This window comes from Petaurus breviceps, unplaced genomic scaffold, assembly GCF_028583685.1.
Source record: "Petaurus breviceps papuanus isolate PSGF00001 unplaced genomic scaffold, PetGlider_PUasm1.0 90281, whole genome shotgun sequence".
In the NCBI taxonomy this organism is placed as follows: Eukaryota; Metazoa; Chordata; class Mammalia; order Diprotodontia; family Petauridae; genus Petaurus; species Petaurus breviceps.
Window position 1 is genome coordinate 834,870 of NW_027187205.1, and position 19,000 is coordinate 853,869.

The 19,000-nt window shown below is 38.6% G+C and overlaps 1 protein-coding gene across 2 annotated transcripts in view; it reads left to right on the forward strand.

Annotated features, from left to right (window-relative positions):
• The window catches only part of LOC138176866 (large ribosomal subunit protein uL23-like), a 38,694-nt gene extending 20,194 nt beyond the window's left edge, over positions 1 to 18,500 (forward strand). For both annotated transcript variants that reach the window (XM_069107793.1, XM_069107794.1), the window contains one exon: positions 17,781 to 18,500. In XM_069107793.1, coding sequence (XP_068963894.1) covers positions 17,818 to 18,288 — 471 coding nt within the window. In that variant the 5' untranslated portion in view covers positions 17,781 to 17,817 and the 3' untranslated portion in view covers positions 18,289 to 18,500. The remainder of the gene's footprint in view (positions 1 to 17,780) is intronic.
• Positions 18,501 to 19,000: the final 500 nt, after the last annotated feature.

Here is a 19,000-nt window from a genome sequence, read left to right on the forward strand (position 1 = left end):
TCTATCTGCTATACCACTGATATATTTGAGAGGCATTCAGAGGTAGTTGAAAGAGTACTGATATTAGAATCTGAAGACCTGGGTCCCAGTCTTGAACAGGTCATGTCATCTCTCTAAGCCTCAATATTAAAAGAAATAGAAGAAGAAAAGGAAAGACAAAAAGAGGGAGGAAGGAAGGAAGAAAACAAAGGAAGGAACACTTCACAGGAAAATTAACAGGAAAGAAAAGAAGAAATGAGTAATCAAGAAAGAGATCCTGAATAATGAGCAAGTACCAGGGAATAAAAGAAAGCAGGGAGAAATCTCTAGAAAGCACAAGACTACAACAATGCCAATAAATCCCTAGAAGAGAAAATAGACATGCCACTAAAGAAAAATCCAAGGAAAATAAAGAAAGAAACCTGTATCCGTGCAGGATCTGGAAGGGCAAAAAGATACCCTTCTAGACACTGAGTTTGGGCATCAACAATAGGGCATCAGTGAGAGATGGCAGCACAAAAACAATGTAAGAACCAGTTATGGGTAAGAGTTTTGGAGTAAGGGAACAAGTCCCAGTGACATGGATGAAGGCAGAGAGGGCACACTTGTTGTCTTTGCAGATGATATGAAGCTGGGGGGGATAATATTTGTTGGAAGACAATATCCAGATCCAAACAGATCTTGACAGGATGGAACAAAGTACCGAATCTCATAAAATGAAATTTAAAATGAGTAGATGCAAAGATCTTCATTTGGGTTCAAAAAATCATTTTATAAGTACAAAGTAGAGGAAAGTGGCTAGACAACAACAACAAAAAGATGAGAATTCAGTAGCCTGCAAACTCAACTGACACAGTGCCTTCCTTGTTTTTTATTTCTCTAATCATTAGTGATTTAGAGCATTGTTTCATATGACTATAGATAACTTTGGTTTTCCTTCTACTGAAAAGTCTTCTTTTAACACTATCATTCCATAAGTCAGGATTTTTTAGCCAGTTGAGGTTAATATTAACAAAAAATGGCTTTCAATTAACCAGAATATACAGGAGGAATAGCATAATAAAATTGAATAAAAGGAAAATGAAAGATTCCTATAACAAAAGTTAACTTGGCTCAACTGAGAGAGAATTCTGACAGAGTTCTCACAGGAGCAATTCCCTAAAGCCTCTGCTGTAGCAAGCTGAGGATAGGGAGGGAGACTGCCTGATCCTCTCATGGTGGCTTCTTCCTAAGCTTTTTTCTTTAGCAGCCTGAAACAAGGCAATCCTTGTCCATCTTTCCTTTGGAAACTGGAAGCAAGAATTATCCAAATGTCTAAGAAACTTTTAAAAAACCTCCCAATAGGAGAGAGAACAAACTTCTCTCTCCTGATCTCACCAACTCTGCAGGTCACCTTTCTCTACATGCATGGTATTGATCTCCACCAGTGAGGAGAGTGTCCCATACCAAATGGACTTTGGGACATAGGTTACAAAATGGAATCCTGAAAAGAGCTGTGTCCCTCTGCAAATCCTTGGCCTCAATGTCTTTCTCTGTAAAGTAGGGATGGGGATAAGAGAATTGAGAGACAGAAGGGGTCTTAGAGATCATCTAGTTCAGGAAGCAGCAAAATACTGCCCAAAGACCAAATCTAGCCAGTAGTCTCTGTCAAGTCCTAAGATAAATCAAACTCACGAGTGGAGGAATAGCATGTCTTTAATCAAGGTAACAGGGTAGCATACCTGCCACCCTGGGGAATATCCCACCAGCAGACTCACAGGAAAAGGTTCCATTAAGGGAAGTTCCGTTAAGGTTCCATTAAGGGAGTTCCATTAGATAATGAGTCCTGGTCATGTGATGCCAACTGCTTTCGGCAGTCCTAGCAAGGAAAACAACTCCGTCCTGGTGATTTTGACTTTAGTGCAATGAATGACAATGGAAGGGGGCAAACACATTAGGAGCTAAGTTGGAAAATGGTCTGGCCCAAACTGGTTCTGTTTACAAGGAAAGGTGCCAGAGTGGTGTTGTAATGGAAATTTCGAGATGAGACCATTAATCATTTTATTTTTATTTTTTTGCTATTTGGAAGGCAATTGGGGTTAAGTAACTTGCCCAAGGTCACACAACTAGGTTTTGTGTGTGTGTGTGTGTGTGCTAAGTGTCTGAGGCTGGATCCGAACTCAGGTCCTCTGACTCCGGGACTCTAGTCACTGCTCCACCTAGCCGCCCCCATTAATTATTTTAAATGGAATTTATTGTGGAGCATAATTAACCTGGGGACTGCCAGGGGTCATGTACACAAATCATATACATCTCGGTGTTTATATAGACAAAAGCCACAATATAAATGTCACCAAGGGGGGGTGAGCAGGAAAAATACAGAAGCCAAAGAATAGCATTGCTTAATGATTGTTGTCTAGGGATCAGTTTATTACACAAATTGAAAGTTCTCAAATCTATTTTGAGAACTGGACAGAAGGGGGGTGACTATGGGCTTCAGGTAGCAGGCTTGGGCAGGTTTTTACTTGGCAGGTTTGCTGCCTGGGCTTTGTTGGCAGGTTTCTTAGGCAGCTCTCCTATGCTGGGGAGAGATTGGGGAATGTTCACAAAATGGGGAGTTACTACAGTGGGTTTTAGGGTATGGTTCAATTCAACCTAATCAAAAATACCTTAAATATCTTAAAGAAGTTGGAATGCAAGGAAGGTACTGGAATTCTGACATTACTAGCATTATTAAGAGGAGTGACAGGTAATATTGATGAGGTACAGGCTCTGGGAACCCCTTTGAACTCTGATTGAATCTTTCCATTGGATGAGGCATTTGTCTGAAGCCATAAGCCTTTCATTATAGCTGGGCCCAAATCTTGGTTACTAGCCTAGCGCTCCTTTGTCCAGCCAAAAGGATATACCCTTAAACTAGCCTAGCCCTCCTTTGTACCTCCCAGGTAGCCTCCAGCTATTTCCCACCCTTAATCTCTCTTTACTGGAGTCTGACCTCTTTTGACTCCTCCTGAAGACCCTCTCCAAACTGTAGACCACCCCTAGATTCCTCCCACAACCTTTCTGTACACAAGACCCATCTTGCCTCCATGAAGAGGCTGAGAATTATCTAGTGTAGACTCACTCTGTGTCAGATGATTGTCCTGTACAAGCGTCACAGATCCCAAGGCTCCTTAAGAGTCTACCCATTATGTCAAATATTTAATAAACTTTGCTTTTTTCTGGCTGAGAGAAGACTAGAGTCAAATTTATTTGACAGGACCCAGCATGCTGTTATTTTGGTGTCTCACATACCCTAAACCTTTAACCTCAACATTTTACGGTTCCCTGATTTCATCAATATAAAAATTGATATTAACAATTTCTCTCATTATATTAACAATTTTTCTGTCACCTCCATGTGTGTAGTATGTATTTTATTTAAAAATGACAAACAGAGGGGTGGCTAGGTGGCGAAGTGAGTAAGAACGCCGGGCCACCCAGGCCAGGAGTCAGGACCGAGATACTTAACATCCACATAAAAAAACTGGCTATGTAAACTTGAGCAAGTTACTTAACCCCAATTGCTTAAAAAAAAAATGACAAACAGAAACAGACAGGGGAGAGTTTGCTTTGGGACCCTTCTGCTTTGTGAATATTGTCCTACCCAGTCCTTGGTAATTAATACCCAGTAACCAGAGACTATTTTACTATGTGGCTTTCAACAAATTTTTCAGTCTCTCTGGGTTTCAATTCCTCATCTAAAAATATGGTGATTGGACTAACTCTTCTAGCTCTGATATGCTATGAGATCACCTATGAAAACCTCAGGGACAAAATTAGGATACCAGCAATTAGACACTTTAGGGGATTAACCATCAACCTTTTCAGGACACCTAGCCCTTTACATGCCCTCCCTCCACCAGAATGAACTCTTCTGTGCCCTATACCCTTGTACACAGCTTTCTGCAAGCTAATCTGATAAAGCTTCGTAGGTAAAAGACAGCTATGGGAGGTAGAAAAAGACCCCTGAAGAGGAGAAGTAAGACAGACCAAAGGGAGGAAAAAGATGGGTAGAGAAAGGGAGGTGAAAGAGCAAGAGAAAAGAGAGGGAAGAAGTGGGTATCAGTAGCAAAGGAAGGACTCTGATTCCAAGATGCTTGTTTGTTAGGATCAGATATTTCATCAGCCCTGTAGCACACTGCTCCAACTCCACACCAGTAGACTCTCACCCTGATCCCCCTCCCTCACCCCCATCCCAACCTTTTCAACCTAGACACCACTACCTAAACCCTGAGATAACTCCTCCCTGAGGCCAGTTCAATGACTGGTGAGTACCTACCTAGAACCTCCATATTATAAGAAAGCCCAGCCTCAGGGCTTGCTCTCTTCCACCAGCACACCTTACCTTATCCACATGGGCTGCCTGGTCTCCTAGGGACAATGATGCCTTGTCTGCACTTATTCCTCAATGGTTAGCGTACTTCCACCCCAATATATCTTCCTGGGCTAGTGATTCTGAATTTCCAGCTGTCCTTATACAAATCCCAATCTCATCCCCTACTGCTTGCTTCCTTGTTCCTATCCCTCTCAGTGTTTCCCTCCTTGCCATCATGTTGCACTCATTATCTCTTCACCTAGGCTCTCTGAAATGCCTGCTCCATAAATTGCAAATTTGTTTTTATTTCAAGCCGTTTCCTTTCTCACTCCTTACTTATTTTTAGTTTGTTTTGGAGGAGGGAAGGCAGGGCAATTAGGGTTAATTGACTTGCCCAAGGTCACACACCCAGTAAGTGTTAAGTGTCCGTGCTCTGTTCACTATGCCACCTAGCTGCCCCCCACTCCTTACTTCCTATACTCACTTAGACATGGCTCCTTTCTCATAACCCCATCATCCCACCTTTCACTATGAGTCACACTTTCACTCATACCCATGACACATGGACATGTGTCAGAGTCAGAATACTCCTCTATCCCCCTTCCTGCTTCCAGACTCTCCCTCTGCCTCCACCAGTCAGTGACCTCTGCTCCTTCAAGGTTCATATTTTTCAAATTTATTTATTTATCACCCAATCAAGATTCTTTAAGCTGTTATGCAGCAATCTCCAGTTTTCTGTCTTTCAGTGTCTTTCCTCCCCAAATTCTGCCCTCATATTAGCAAACTGCAACATACATACTGATTGATATACTCTCAAACACCCTAATTTCCTGGTTCCTCAACTTACTCATTTCACATGACCTTACTCCTCCATCCCAGCTCAGCCACACACAGAGATAATCATGTTCTTGATCTTACTGTTGAGGTTTGGGGTTAGGAGTGCTCACAACCCCAAAATACTGACATGCTGGGTCCTGCCAAATGAATTCGACTCAAGCCTTCTCTCAGCCAAAGAAAAACAAAATTTATTAAAGAGTCACCATGATAGGTAGACTCTTAAGGAACCTAAGTATCTGTGACCCTTATATTGAACAAGCAGGTCAGAACAGTCTGACACAGACTGAATCTGAGCTGGATGGAATCTCAGCCCCTTCATGGAGGCAAGATGGATTTTATGTATAGAAAGATTGTGGGAGCGATCTAGGAGTGGTCTAGAGGAGAGGTTTGGGGAGGGTCTTGAGGAGGATCTTGATGGGTCTGTGGTCAGACTCCAGGAACCAAGAGAATGGGATTTTGATGGGATCAAGGGTGGGAAACAGCCCTGGAGGTAGCAGAGGGCTACCTTGGTTTAAGGATAACAGACTTGGTCATAGATATTTTGATAGGATCAAGTGTGGCAGGGAGGTGAAGACTACCTGGAGATAACAGACTATGGAGAGCTCCCTAGGTTAAGGGTAACATATTGGGTCACAGTGATAATGGAAGATTTATGGCCTCTGGGGAACACTAGATCAAGTGGGAAGATTCAAGGAGTTCAAGAGGGTTCCCAGAGACTCTGCCCCATTATTGCCACTACCTGTATCAGCAAGAACCCCAAGTGTCCTCAGGGTTTGCTGCCAACACTGGTTCTTAGATCTGCTTTGATAAAGGAAAGCAACTAAAAATTGGTTAACAAGCTTACTTTAATCAGTTGACCATATATTGTTTACCTCGTTCAGGGGAAAAAGGTCGGCACCCTGAACTTCAAAGTATACAGGCAGAATTATCAAGACAGAAACAGATCAAGTAGACAGCTTTCCAAACTCTCCAACCATTACATCCATACCAAATCAACATCTGGGTTTTTCAAAGCTGGGGGGCTCTGGACAACGGCTTCCCAGAATCTAGATCAAATCACAGAACACTTCTCAAAGTGAGCCCCAAAAACAAAACTACACATCAGGGCTTATATAACCTTCTCCTGGCTCAGAGAATGTAACAACCTTATCGACTCACTGGCCAATCAAAAAGTATCTACTGAAAAACAAGCCTCCCACCCCATGCTCCAGGTGCACTTTAGCCTAGGGGCAGGGAAGATCTTTAAATTTACATTCCCATTACACTACCCAACATGTGTTCTACTTCCATGTTCATGAATTCTGAAATTCCTTTATTATAATCTCATATCATTCTGCCATTCCCTTTGCTTTACAATGCTTAACTCTGTTCATCATCCTCCAAACCCTTCAACCCTCAACTCATTCCCTGACCATCAGCCTAGCTCCTCTTTTCTCCATTTTGATGCCTTGGAGAACCATTTCAACTCTATACTGTCTTCTTCTCTTGAGTCCCTTGCCCCTTTATCTATCACTTATTTTACCAGGTCAAGCCTCCCAACATCCACTGCTTTTGCTCCTATTGTTATGCTGCTGAATGGAGCTAGGTAACATCTTGAAACCATGCTGAGTTCATAACAAATTTATGTTACCTAATCTCACCTGAACCCTCATCAAAGCAAGGCAATCCTTTTATACTTTCCTAATAGATTTAGCTATCCTACTCACCACAGTGACTTTTCCAAACCTTCCCATCCCTCCTCAAACCTCCCATGACTTCCCCTCACCCCACCTTCTCAGCTTCATATTTTACTTGCATATTTTGCTGAAAAAAAAGAGGCCATTCACAGAGAGTTCTTTCTTCTCCCTTTCTCTTCATCTCATATCACTCAGATGCCTTCTGTCACTATCTCCTCCTTTACCCCTCTCCCACTTGATGAAATGACCCTTCTTACCAAGGAAAATTCTACATGCACAAAGGATTCCATTCTATCCCTATATCTCTAGCAGAATGCTCTCTCTAATGTCCCTACTCTTTGACTTATCTTCTATCTCTCTCTGACTACTGGCTGCTTCTCTACTACCTACAAACAAGACTCATCTTCAAAAAAAAAGCCTCATTTGATCTATCCATCCCCTCCAGCTATCATTTCATATCTCCCCACTCTTTTGTGGATAAAAAAGTAAGTGCCTCCACTTCCCTTCTTTTTCCTTTCTTCTTGAATTTCAGCAGTCTGGCTTCTGATCTTATCATTCAACTCAAATTGCTCTTTCCAAAGCTACCAATGATCTTTTAACTGGCAAATCTAATGGTCTTTTTTTCAATCTTCATCCTTGACTTCTCTGCCACCTTTGACATTGTTGATTGCTTTCTTCTCTTCTCTCTAGGTTTTCTCCTGGTTCTCCTACTATCTTTCTGTCATTACCTCAGTCTCCTTTGCTGGTATCTTCCTCTAGGCTGTGCTTGCTAACCGTGGGTGTCCCCCAAGGCTCTGTCCTGGGCTCTTCTCTCTTCTCCTTCTATCTCATTTCACTTAGAGATCCCATCAGTTCCTGTAGATTCAATGATCATTTCTATGTAGGTGATTCTTGCATCTCCTTGTCCAGTCAGCCTCTCTCCTGCCCTCCAGTCTTGCATCTCCAGCTGCCTCTCAGACATTTTGATTTGGACATCTCATAGATGTCTTAGACTCAAGTTATCAAAAACCGAACTCATTATCTTTCCTTCAAACCATACATTCTTCTGAACTTCCTTATTACTGTTAAGGACACCACCATCTTCTTCCCAGTCATGCAGGTATCACCTAGCTATCACCTACATCTCTTCTCTCTCTCTCACCACCCTATCCAATATGTTGCCAAGCCCTATCAATTCCAACCTTGAAACATGTTTTGTACGTGACTCCTTCTTTCCTCTGACATTGCTGCTATCCCGATGTAGGCCCTCATCACACATACATGGACTGTTATGATAGACTGCTGTAGGCTTCCCTGCCTCAAGTCTCTCTCCACTGCAGTCCATTGTCCACTCAGCTATCAAAATGGTTTTCCTGAAGTTTAGGTGTGACCATGTCACTCCCTTTATTCAGTATACTCCAGTCACTCCAGACTGCCCCTTGGATCAAATAGAAATTCCTTATTTGGCTTTTAAAGCTCTTCATAATTACATCCAAAGGGCTATAAAAGTGTGTACACCCTTTGATCCAGCAATACCACTCCTAGGTCTATATTCCAAAGAGATCATAAAAAAAGGGGAAAGGACCTACATGTGCAAAAATATTTATGGCAGCTCTTTTTTGTGGTGGCAAAGAATTGGAAATTGAGGGGATGCCCATCAATTGGGGAATGGCTGGACAAGTTGTGGTATAAGAATGTAGTGGAATGCTATTGTGCTATAAGAAATGATGAACAGGCAGATTTCAGAAAAACCTGGAACAATTTATATGAACTGATGCTGAGTGAAGTGAGCAGAACCAGGAGAGCATCATACATGATAACAGCAACATTGTGCAATGACTGACTTTGATAGACTTAGCTCTTCTCAGCAATGCAATGATCTAAGACAGTTCCAAAAGACTCATAATGAAAAAATGCTCTCCACATGTAGAGAAAGAACTATGGAATCTGAATGCAGATCATAGCATACTATTTTCTCTTTTTTTTTCTTTCTCATGGTTTTACCCTTTTGTTCTAATTCTTCTTTCACAATATGACTAATGTGGAAATATGTTTAATATGATTGTACATGTATAACCTATGTCAGGTTATATGCCATTTTGGGAAGGGGGGAGGGAGAAAAAATTTGGAACTTAAAGCCTTGTAAAAGTGAATATTGAAAACTATCTGTGCATGTAATTGGAAAAAAAATAAAATACTATTAAGTGGGGAAAAATAAAAAGAAAAAAAGTCCTTCATAATCTGGCCCCTTCCTCCCTTTCCATTATTTTACACTTTATTCCTTTTACATATTCTATAATCCATTGACATTGACCTCCTTGCAGGTCCTTGCTGATGCCTGCACAAAACACTCAATCTCCTAACTCTCAGCATTTTTACTGTCCGTACCCCATACCTGGAATTCTCTCCTTCCTTAGCATCCTATCTTCCCTGCCTTCCTTCAGATCTCAGCTAAAATTTCACCTTTTGAAAGAAGCTTTTCCTTTTTTTTTTATTTTTTAACAAATAGTATCTCATTTGATACTCACAACAACCCTGGGGGATAGGAGGAAGAAACTGAGATAGAAGGCATATGACTTGCCCAGGGTCACACAGCTAGTAAGTATCTGAGGTAGTATTTGAACCCAGGTGTTTCTGATTCCTCTATTACAACACTGCCTAGTAGCCTTTTTTGGACCTCAATGTAAGTGCTCTCCTTTCAGTTTGTCCTGTATGTATATCTTGTTTGTACATGGTTGTTCATAAGTTGTCTCCCCCCCCCCCCCTTTAGATTGTGAGAGTAAAGATCTTCCCCCTCCTCACCCCGCTCTTTTTTTTTTTATACCTAGCACTTAGCACAGTGTCTGGCACATAGTAGGCACTTATTGTTTGTTAATGATTTACCTCAGTCCCAGTGACCATTATACTGATCTTATTGGTTGAATCCATTCCTGGTGAGCCTGGCCTAGGAGCTTTGTTGGTGATGCTGACAATAACTGCCTGTGGAAGGAATTCTTTCCCAGAGTGCAGATTTTATTAAACAAACATTTTGGGACATCTTTTCTTTTCTTTTTTTTTAGAGCTGCCTAATAGCACCTAATTTTTTTTCACATTTATTTATTTTATTTTTAATTTATGAAATAAAACAAGTATTTCCATAATGTAGTATAATAAAAATATGATTGCATGTGAAATTGCAAATCTATCAGGTAGAACTTGTTATTTCTTTTAAGTATATAATAAAAGTTATCATGTAAATTTATCTTTTTTCTTTTTTCCTTCCCTCTCCCCCACCTTAGAGATGCCTACCATTACACACAAAGAGGTGTGTGTATGTGTGTAATTATTCTGTACAAACATTTATTTGTCAGTTCTTTCTCTATATGCAGATAGCATCTTTATATGTTTTTTAGAGTTGATTTGGATATTTATTTTTTTTCATTTTTTTGCTTTTTGGAGAGCAATTGGGGTTAAGTGACTTGCCCAAGGTCACATGGCTAGTTTTTGTGTTTGAATGTGTGAGGCCAGATTGAACTCAGGTCTTCCACTCCAGGGCCAGCACTCTATTCACTGTGCCATCTAGCCACCCTGATTTGGATATTTATAATAGTCAAAATGAATTATTTGCTCAATGTTGTTCTTAAAACAATATTGCTGTTACTCTATACAGTGTTCTCTTGGTTCTGCTCATTTCTCTCTTCATTAGTTCATGCAAGTCTTTCCATGTTTTTCTAAGTTTATTGAGCTCATCATTTCTTATAACACAGTAGTATTCCATCACAATCACATACCATAACTTGTTCAGCCATTCCCTGATTAGTGGACATCCCTGTAATTTCCAGTTTTTGCTACCACAGAGAGCTGCTATAGACATTTTAGAACATATAGGTTCTTTTCCTTTTCCTCTAATCATCTTTGGAAATAGACCTAATAAACATCTTTTATTTTCACATCACCTATATTTCCCTTTCCCACATCCCCTCCAGATAGTCATTTCATCTAATAAAGAAAAAAATAGGAAGAAAAAAAGTTCAACAAAACGAATTAGCATTTGAAAATTAGCATCTGTGTAGTGTTTTAAGGTTGGTAAAACACTTTACATTTGCTATCTCATTTAATCATCACAATAGCCCTTTATGTATGCCCAGGGGAAGTTACAGCCAAGAGGCTGTAATGCAAACTGACAGGATTTTTTTAATATCTCAGTTGCCATTCAAAGAGCCTTCTCTTCATCATGTGGCTAGCAGAATGCAACCAGTTATGAAATGTCTATGCATACTTTACAGTAGATCTCTCCAAGGCACTTCTCTCATCCATCATCATAACTGCCCAAGAAGCAACTCCCTAGATACCTCCATGTAGATAGATGCCATCTTCTCCCTAGTATCCTCCATGTGAGGCATCTGAGGCACTACTGGCATGCATCAGAGCCCTGTTACCCAAGTCTTTGCATGCTTCTCTGTATTCATCATTGCCATTGTGATTTATAGTGCAACAATCAATTATATTCCTGTATGACAATTTAATCATGCCCCAATTGATAGGCACCAACTTTGTTTCTTTGGGTTTTTTTGTTTTGTTTTGTTTTTTCTTTGTTTTTTGAAGGGTGCCAAAACATCTGATCCAGGAATCAGGCTGGTCGGTTTGCTCCAGATTTTCACGATGGCCAGTGCAAAGTAACTGGTTTTGTTTTTTTCCCTTGAGAAGCGGCCATTATCAGAGCCTTTCTGATATCCTGTGATCCAGGATATCTGATATCCTGTTCTGGGATTATTGCTAGAAGATGTTTGCTGCCTTTTATACATTTTTCAATACTATGCTATGGGACCTGGTTATCTTCAAGGCCTAATAGTTGACATCATTACTTTACTGAACAAAGAGTATTAAGAAAACCAAGTGACCTATAATTATCTTCTTTGTTTAACTTCTCTATTAAAACCTTGCTCATGGTATCAATAAATGGATTGCTTGACAATCATGTCTGGACCACGTTTACACATCACATTTTCTGGGGCTAGTGTGTCAGTTTAGCGCTGGCTTAAGAAACCACTCAAGATAACTCTACAAGAAAGTGGCTTCCTCGGAACTCAGGAGAAAAGAAATCCTAACAGAAGAGGTACCTCAGCAGCCTCAGTGTCGTGGTAAGAGGTTAAGGAAGAGATAGTTCGCCTTACAATTTAGCGGTTTTAGGGCTAAAATAGTCACCAGGCTAAGTGGTAGATGAGGGACTAGAAACAATAAGCAAGTGAGCCCGGTCTTGGTAAAAAGCTGTCAGGAGAAAATGGAACAGGTACAAAGTAAAAGTAGAGACCAAGAATATTATCTAAGACTGTTAATAAGAATAGTAAAAGAAAATTAGGAACCAGCCAAGAGACAGAGGAGTGAGAGATTTATGGAGGAAGGACTCCAGCATTTCACCATTTCTGCCTTTTTTCTATGGAATATATTAATAAGATGTTTAAAATCAGAAAGTGCCAAAGGAGGCTCGAAACATTCAATGTAATGCAGCTGTCTCTTAGAAACAGATAAAAGGAAAAGCATTGAGTAAGTCTTGCCTGGCCTGGAGTGCCAAGTAACTGCTTTAATTTTTTTTCAGGAGATCTCCTACTTTTTCTGTAAGTTTTTGGATCCATTCTGTTATTTTCTGTGTCTATTCTGCTTTGTTTTTGTGTCTTTGTGTGAATGAGTGTGTGAGAGTAATTTGTCATTCTATAACATTTAATCTGCAGCTGGACTGTGGAACTTTCCGTGAAATATTCTCTCTTTCACTCCCCCCTCCCTTCTTTCTTGCCAGAAAACAAAGTATTTTATTATTTTACAGGTTATAAAATGGTTATGGTAAGTCGAAGAGTGTAGGAGCAGAATCAGGTTAGAATTAGAAAGAAATAAGATATGTGTGGTTTTAAAAGGGGCTTTAATCAAAGTCCAGCAAAAAAAAAGATGACAGTAGGAAAAGCAAGAAAGTTTAAGTATGTAGCAATGAGAGGAGGATGGGGTAGAAAGTTTAAGAGAGGTATAAATTATTTGCATGAAAGATGTGAACAGAAGTTTTAAGGTTTTTAAAAGCTTGATGATCTCTTTCTCTCACTTAACTCTGGCCAAGTTGGGTGCTGACAAGGAGATAAGATAAGGGACTTTTTCCCTCAGATCTAAGAGGCAAACAGATGACCATTTGGGAATACAATTGTAGGTCAATTAAATTCACATCAAAAGTTAAAAGTGTCACTTCTGATTTGATGCTAAAGATAAGTCAAAATTTATTATACTTGGCATTTAGGCATATTGCAATATTGCTAAGATCTGATAAAGAAACATTTAAAAGATGAAAGCTTCATATTCTCCAGTTTCGAGGAAGTGGGACAAGGCGTTCCTCTGGGATTTTTCCAGCGTCCCACCCCTCTAACTGGCGGGTTGAAAGTTTTTCACTCTCTAAGAAATTTTTAGGAATAAACATAACCCTGAAGTACAAGTTAAAATTAGCTGAAAACATTTTTACAAAAATTCATTAAAGCCTCTCCTTCCAGATTAGGCTAAAAGAGAGTGCTGAAGATTAATAGGGAATTTATTATTATCCTCCCCAATATGGCAAAAGGGAGGAAACATACTAAAGTTACCAAGGACCCCACTAGCAACAGCCCTGAGGCACCCTGAAGCCCACACCTTTAAGTAAGCAGATAGACTTCTCCAATCCAAACCCCTACATCCACTATCAGGCTCTGCATCCGTGAGGAGAGGAGAAAAACCTTTGCACTCAATAAGTCCAATTTTTATCATTAATTTTTTTTTTTGCCCAAGGTTACACGGCTAGTTTTTTTGTGTGGGTGTTAAGTGTCTGAGGCTGGAACCGAACTAGGGCCGGCGCTTTACTCACTGTGCCACCTAGCCGCCCTTTTATCATTAGTTTTTGCAAGTGATGCTTTGGAAATAAAATTGATGTCATAATGTCATGTGGGTCTCATTGTAAGCCAGAAATAGTGTTAGATAAGCAAATTTTTAATCTGAATTTTGTTGGAACTAAAAGATAAAGAACTTGTTTAAAAACAATTATGTCACTTACATCTTATAATGTTTATATATGCCATATCAGGTATTTACTCATCTACCTGAAGATAGAGAGGAGGTTTCAGCTAAAACAATTTGATTATCAATTGTTTGGAACTTGTAAGATTATTGAGTTATTTTATTTTTTTATGCTAAAAACTTAAAATTGTTGATTGATTAATGTATGTAGAAAGGAAGAGACTGGATGAAAACTTTATTTTGGATTAATTCTGTCCATTAAGAACATTCCTTCTCCATGTGTGAGAGTTAGCAACGAAGGGGAATAAGCATTAACCCCCTAGTCTCTCCTGCTTAGAATCCATATCAATCTTACTTATGTTGTAAAACTGCCAAAAGCCCATGGAAGCTATTTGTAGAGGCAAGGTCATTCAGCCTGAGAAAGGAACTTGTTTTAATTGTAACTTGCTAAGAAAGTTGCAAAATATTAAAAAAATTTCTTTTGGCTTTTACACAAGGACAAGTTAAATTTGAGAAAGAAAAATGTTAAATAAATTCTTTATGTAGGAGAAACCTAGTAAATCTTTATTGTTTATTACAGCTCCATGGGAATAAAAAATTTAATTGTAATTGTCTATGAGCCATGATTTATGAAAGAAATTTTTTTAAACTATTTAAGGCTCACCTTAAGAAGATTCTAATAATAGCTTTTAAAGTACTGTGATCAGATTCATTTACTATACCTTTTTTGACTAAAACACTTTCAATATCTAAAGAATTCTGCAATCAACTAGAAAATTAGTATGTTAATAATACTTTGGGGATTTATGTTACTTAAAGACATTTTGCTATACCTTTTTAACTAAAACACTTTGTGATATCTAAAGAATTCCACAATTATCTAGGAATTCAGTTTTTTATAATACTTTGGGAATTTATGTTACTTAAGAAAATTTTTATACCAACTTAGTCTTAATAATGTCAATTTTAAAAGTCTGTTTTGCTCTTAAAGTATACACAGAGCTATTAGGTTATAAAATTTTAACTAGTTTTTTTCTTTTCTCTCACAAAAATTTGATGATCATTTCTAAATCTCAACACTAGAAATATAGCTTACTACATTTATTCTAATCATAAATTTATTATTACTCACTTTACTCCTGCTTATAATACAAAGCTTTTAGCTATGATATTACTGTTAAATGATTTTTTTCTTTTCCCTTTAATATTGAGTCAGATAGCAAATATTCTGTGTACATATGCCAACATATTTAATACTGTTAAACTTAAGCACACTCAGAATACAGATATTTTAAAGCTTTTTCAGAAATTACAAGCTCTTATAAGATAGAGGCCACTACCTATATTGCAGTTCACTCTTCACTTCCTAGGCCTCTTTATCTAAATAACGTGACTACTAATCAAAAGTTCAAGTTTTTCCAACTTTTTTCCCCAAATACTCTTAGTACTATATTATCTTACTATTATTTTTATCAAAATACATATACTCTAGGTAAACAATTCCATGTTACTAGGAACAAGCTACACAGATCCTTAAAAACTGCCCTCTACCTGTATTGCCTTTATTAGTCCTCTGCTACCTGTCATTGACCCACATGGGATGGATGTAACTCATTATCCTCCCTTTCATACGTTATCATATATGCATATTATAATAGATACTTTTTTCTTCTTTTACTTTTGCTTCCCTTCAGACAGGAGACACAGTAAAAAATGTGCTCAACCATATGTTACAGTTTTTTGCTTCAATGGGCATTCTGACACAATTGAATACTGATGATGTTCCTTCCACTAATAATTTGTTTCAATCTTTTTGTGATCATTTTTTAAATAAAATTAATTACAGGTATAACCCTTATAATCCCACTGGTTAAGTTATACTTGACAGATGAAATAAAGTTCTTAATTCCAGCCTTTAAAACTTTATCCATTCTAGTCCAAATTTACCATGCCATACTTAATGTTACTCCTTTTCATTCTAGGGAAACTGGTATAGCTATTACTCAAACCTGACATTCTGTCTCCTACCCGTAGCTTTTATATAAGTAAAACCTATTTACAAAAAATAAAAAGGAGGGACTTGGACCAATACACCACAAAGGCAATTAGCTACTGCCTTACACACCCTAAAAATTTTTAAGCATCATTAAAAATTAGTATTAGAACTATTAGTATTGTATGTTAGGTTAAGAGTTAAAAGCTTTAAAACTCAACTGTTACTTAGATGTGATTATGTATTTACATATAGTTTTGTAACTCCTTTACCATATATTAGCTCTGATTCTAATGTCTTTTGGGACAAAATATATGCCCAACTTCTTAGTTCTTGACATGATTCAAATATTACAAATTATATCAAAAAACGCCCAGAATAGTCATCACTCTGGAATTGACCCAGGAACATTGCCAACACAATATTATCAGCATTGCTAAAGTTCTCTCCTTTTAATTTGATGTCTATGATTTTACATATCTTACCTGTATTGAGTATTGTATTATTTCTTTGTATCTTTGAAATCATTATTAACTCAGATGTATGAACGAACATAACTTTTTAGGGTAAGAATTTATAGTGGAATGTTAATTGTAAAAATTATAATCTCACACCATGTATTTCTATGGTCATCCGTTACTACCGTTTTTTGCTGTCTTTTCCCACTAATTATATCTTATGCTTGGTACCAATCTGCAGAAGAGCATGGCTAAGTTTGATCAATGAGGATTTAAAACATAAGAAAGCATTTCATAGGGCTACTATTATTTGACACATAACTTTAGTATTTTAGTTGCCATTGTTACATTTTTTGGCTATATCTTTACAATCCACAATTCATACTGTCCAGTATGCTGTAGAACTAGCACAATTTTTCATCTTACCCAGAATAAAATTGAAAAACTAGAACAGTCTATACTAGATATAGGAGATGAAGTAGAGACCCTTAAGACTCGATTATCTTTACAAGTGGCAGATGTACATCTCTCTGTGTCAACCTCAGATTATATTACTCCTCCCAGACCAACATTACCTAGGACAGCATTAGAGCCTGCTTAATGGGAGCAAGGCTTGATTCCAATATCACCATTGGAAATAAAGATTTTCCATCAGATTATCTAGGATATTGAACATAGTGAGATCTCTGAGATTGACCCAGAAGAAGTAGCAAAGAAAATTATTGATGCATTTGAGAAAATTTCTCCATTTCAGATCATACCGGCTCTTGGTATACACTTGCTTCCTATATTAAATGTTGTAGTAATTTTCTATATAATTGTGCTATGTATTATTACAGTGATGTCCTGTGATGTCAAGGTTTTAGGCACTGAAGTACATGCCCTTAATTTATTTAATAAAAAAGGGGGGAGATGAAGGGAGCCAAAACATCTGATCCAGGAATCAGGCTGGTCCTAGATAGGTTTGCTCTGGGTTTTCACCATGGCCAGTGCAAAGTAACTGGTCTTAGTTTTTTCCCTTGAGAAGCAGCCATTATCAGAGCCTTTCTGATAGAGGGGCACCCTGTTCTGGGATTATTGCTAGAAGATGTTCACTGCCTTTTATACATTTTTATATATTTTTCTATACTATACTATGGGACCTGGTTATCTTCAAGGCCTAAAAGTTGACATCATTACTTTACTGAACAAAGAGTATTAAGAAAACCAAGTGACCTATAATTACTTTCTTTGTTTAACTTCTCTATAAAAACCTTGCTCATGGTATCTATAAACGAATTGCTTGACAATCATGCCTGGACCACGTTTAACACATCACACTTTCTCAAGCTAGTGTGTCAGTTTAGAGCTGGCTTAAGAAACCACTCAAGATATCTCTACAGTTTTTCTTTGCTTCCACAAAAAAAAATTCTGCTATAAGGACTTTAAATATTTTAGGTCTTTCATTTTGTCATTGGTCTCCTTGGGCACATATACGTAGTAGGGGAATCTCACTTTCTGCAAAATTCTAAATTGATTTCCAGGCTGGTTAAGAGTATATAGAAGACCCTTTCCCCCAAGATGGCACCGAAAGCAAAGAAGGAAGCTGTTGTCCCCCACAAGACAGAAGCCAAGTTCAAGGCCTTGAAGGCTAAGAAGGCAGTGCTAAAGGGTGTCCATAGCCACAAAAAGAAGAAGATCCAAACATCCCCCACCTTCCGGCGACCCAAGATGCTGAGACTTCAAAGGCAGCCCAAATACCCTCGGAAGAGTGCCCCTCGCAGAAACAAACTCTATCACTATACTATCATTAAGTTTCCCTTGACCATCGAGTCTGCTATGAAGAAGATTGAGGACAACAACACCCTAGTCTTCACTGTGGACTTCAAGGCCAACAAGCATCAGATCAAGCAGGTCGTGAAGAAGCTGTATGACATCAACATGGCCAAGGTCAACACACTGATCCCACCTGATGGAGAGAAGAAGGCATATGTCCGTCTTGCTCCAGACTATGATGCTTTAGATGTTGCCAACAAAATTGGAATCATCTAACTTGCTGTGTCCCATTCCACCTACAATAAAAAGTTTTCCAGAATAAAAAAAAAAGAGTATATAGAAGACATCTGGCGCATGCACAAACCCTATCAGCATGCTCGGCTGGTGCACTGTCTCCCTGTGGAGGATGGTAGGGAGCTGACTCCTGGTCAAATCATGATAACTAAGAAGCTAGGTGGTGCAGTGGATAGAGCTCAGCATCTAGAGTCAGGAAGACCTAAGTTCAAATCTGACCGCAGAACTTGCTATCTATGTGACATGTGCAAAGTCACATAATTTTTGCTCCTCTTCATTTAATCATCTGTAAAATAAGGATATGGGGGTGGCTAGGTGGCACAGTGAATAGAGCACTGGCCCTGGAGTCAGTAGGACCCGAGTTCAAACTTGGCCTTCAAACTTGGCCTCAGACACTTAACACAAAAACTAGCCCTTGGGCAAGTCACTTAACCCAAATTGCCCTGCCTTCCCTCCTCTAAAAAGCAAAAAATAAAATAGAATAGGGATAATAGTGGTACCTACCTCCCAAAGTTGTTGTGAGGATCAAATGAGATAATATTTCTAAAGTATTTTGCATACTTTAGCAATTAAAAAAATTTTTTTTGCTTCTTTTTTTGCTTACCCAAGGTCACACAGCTAGTAAGTGTTAAGTGTGAAGCTGGATTTGAACTCAGGTCATCCTGACTCCACAGCTGGTGTTCTATTCACTGTG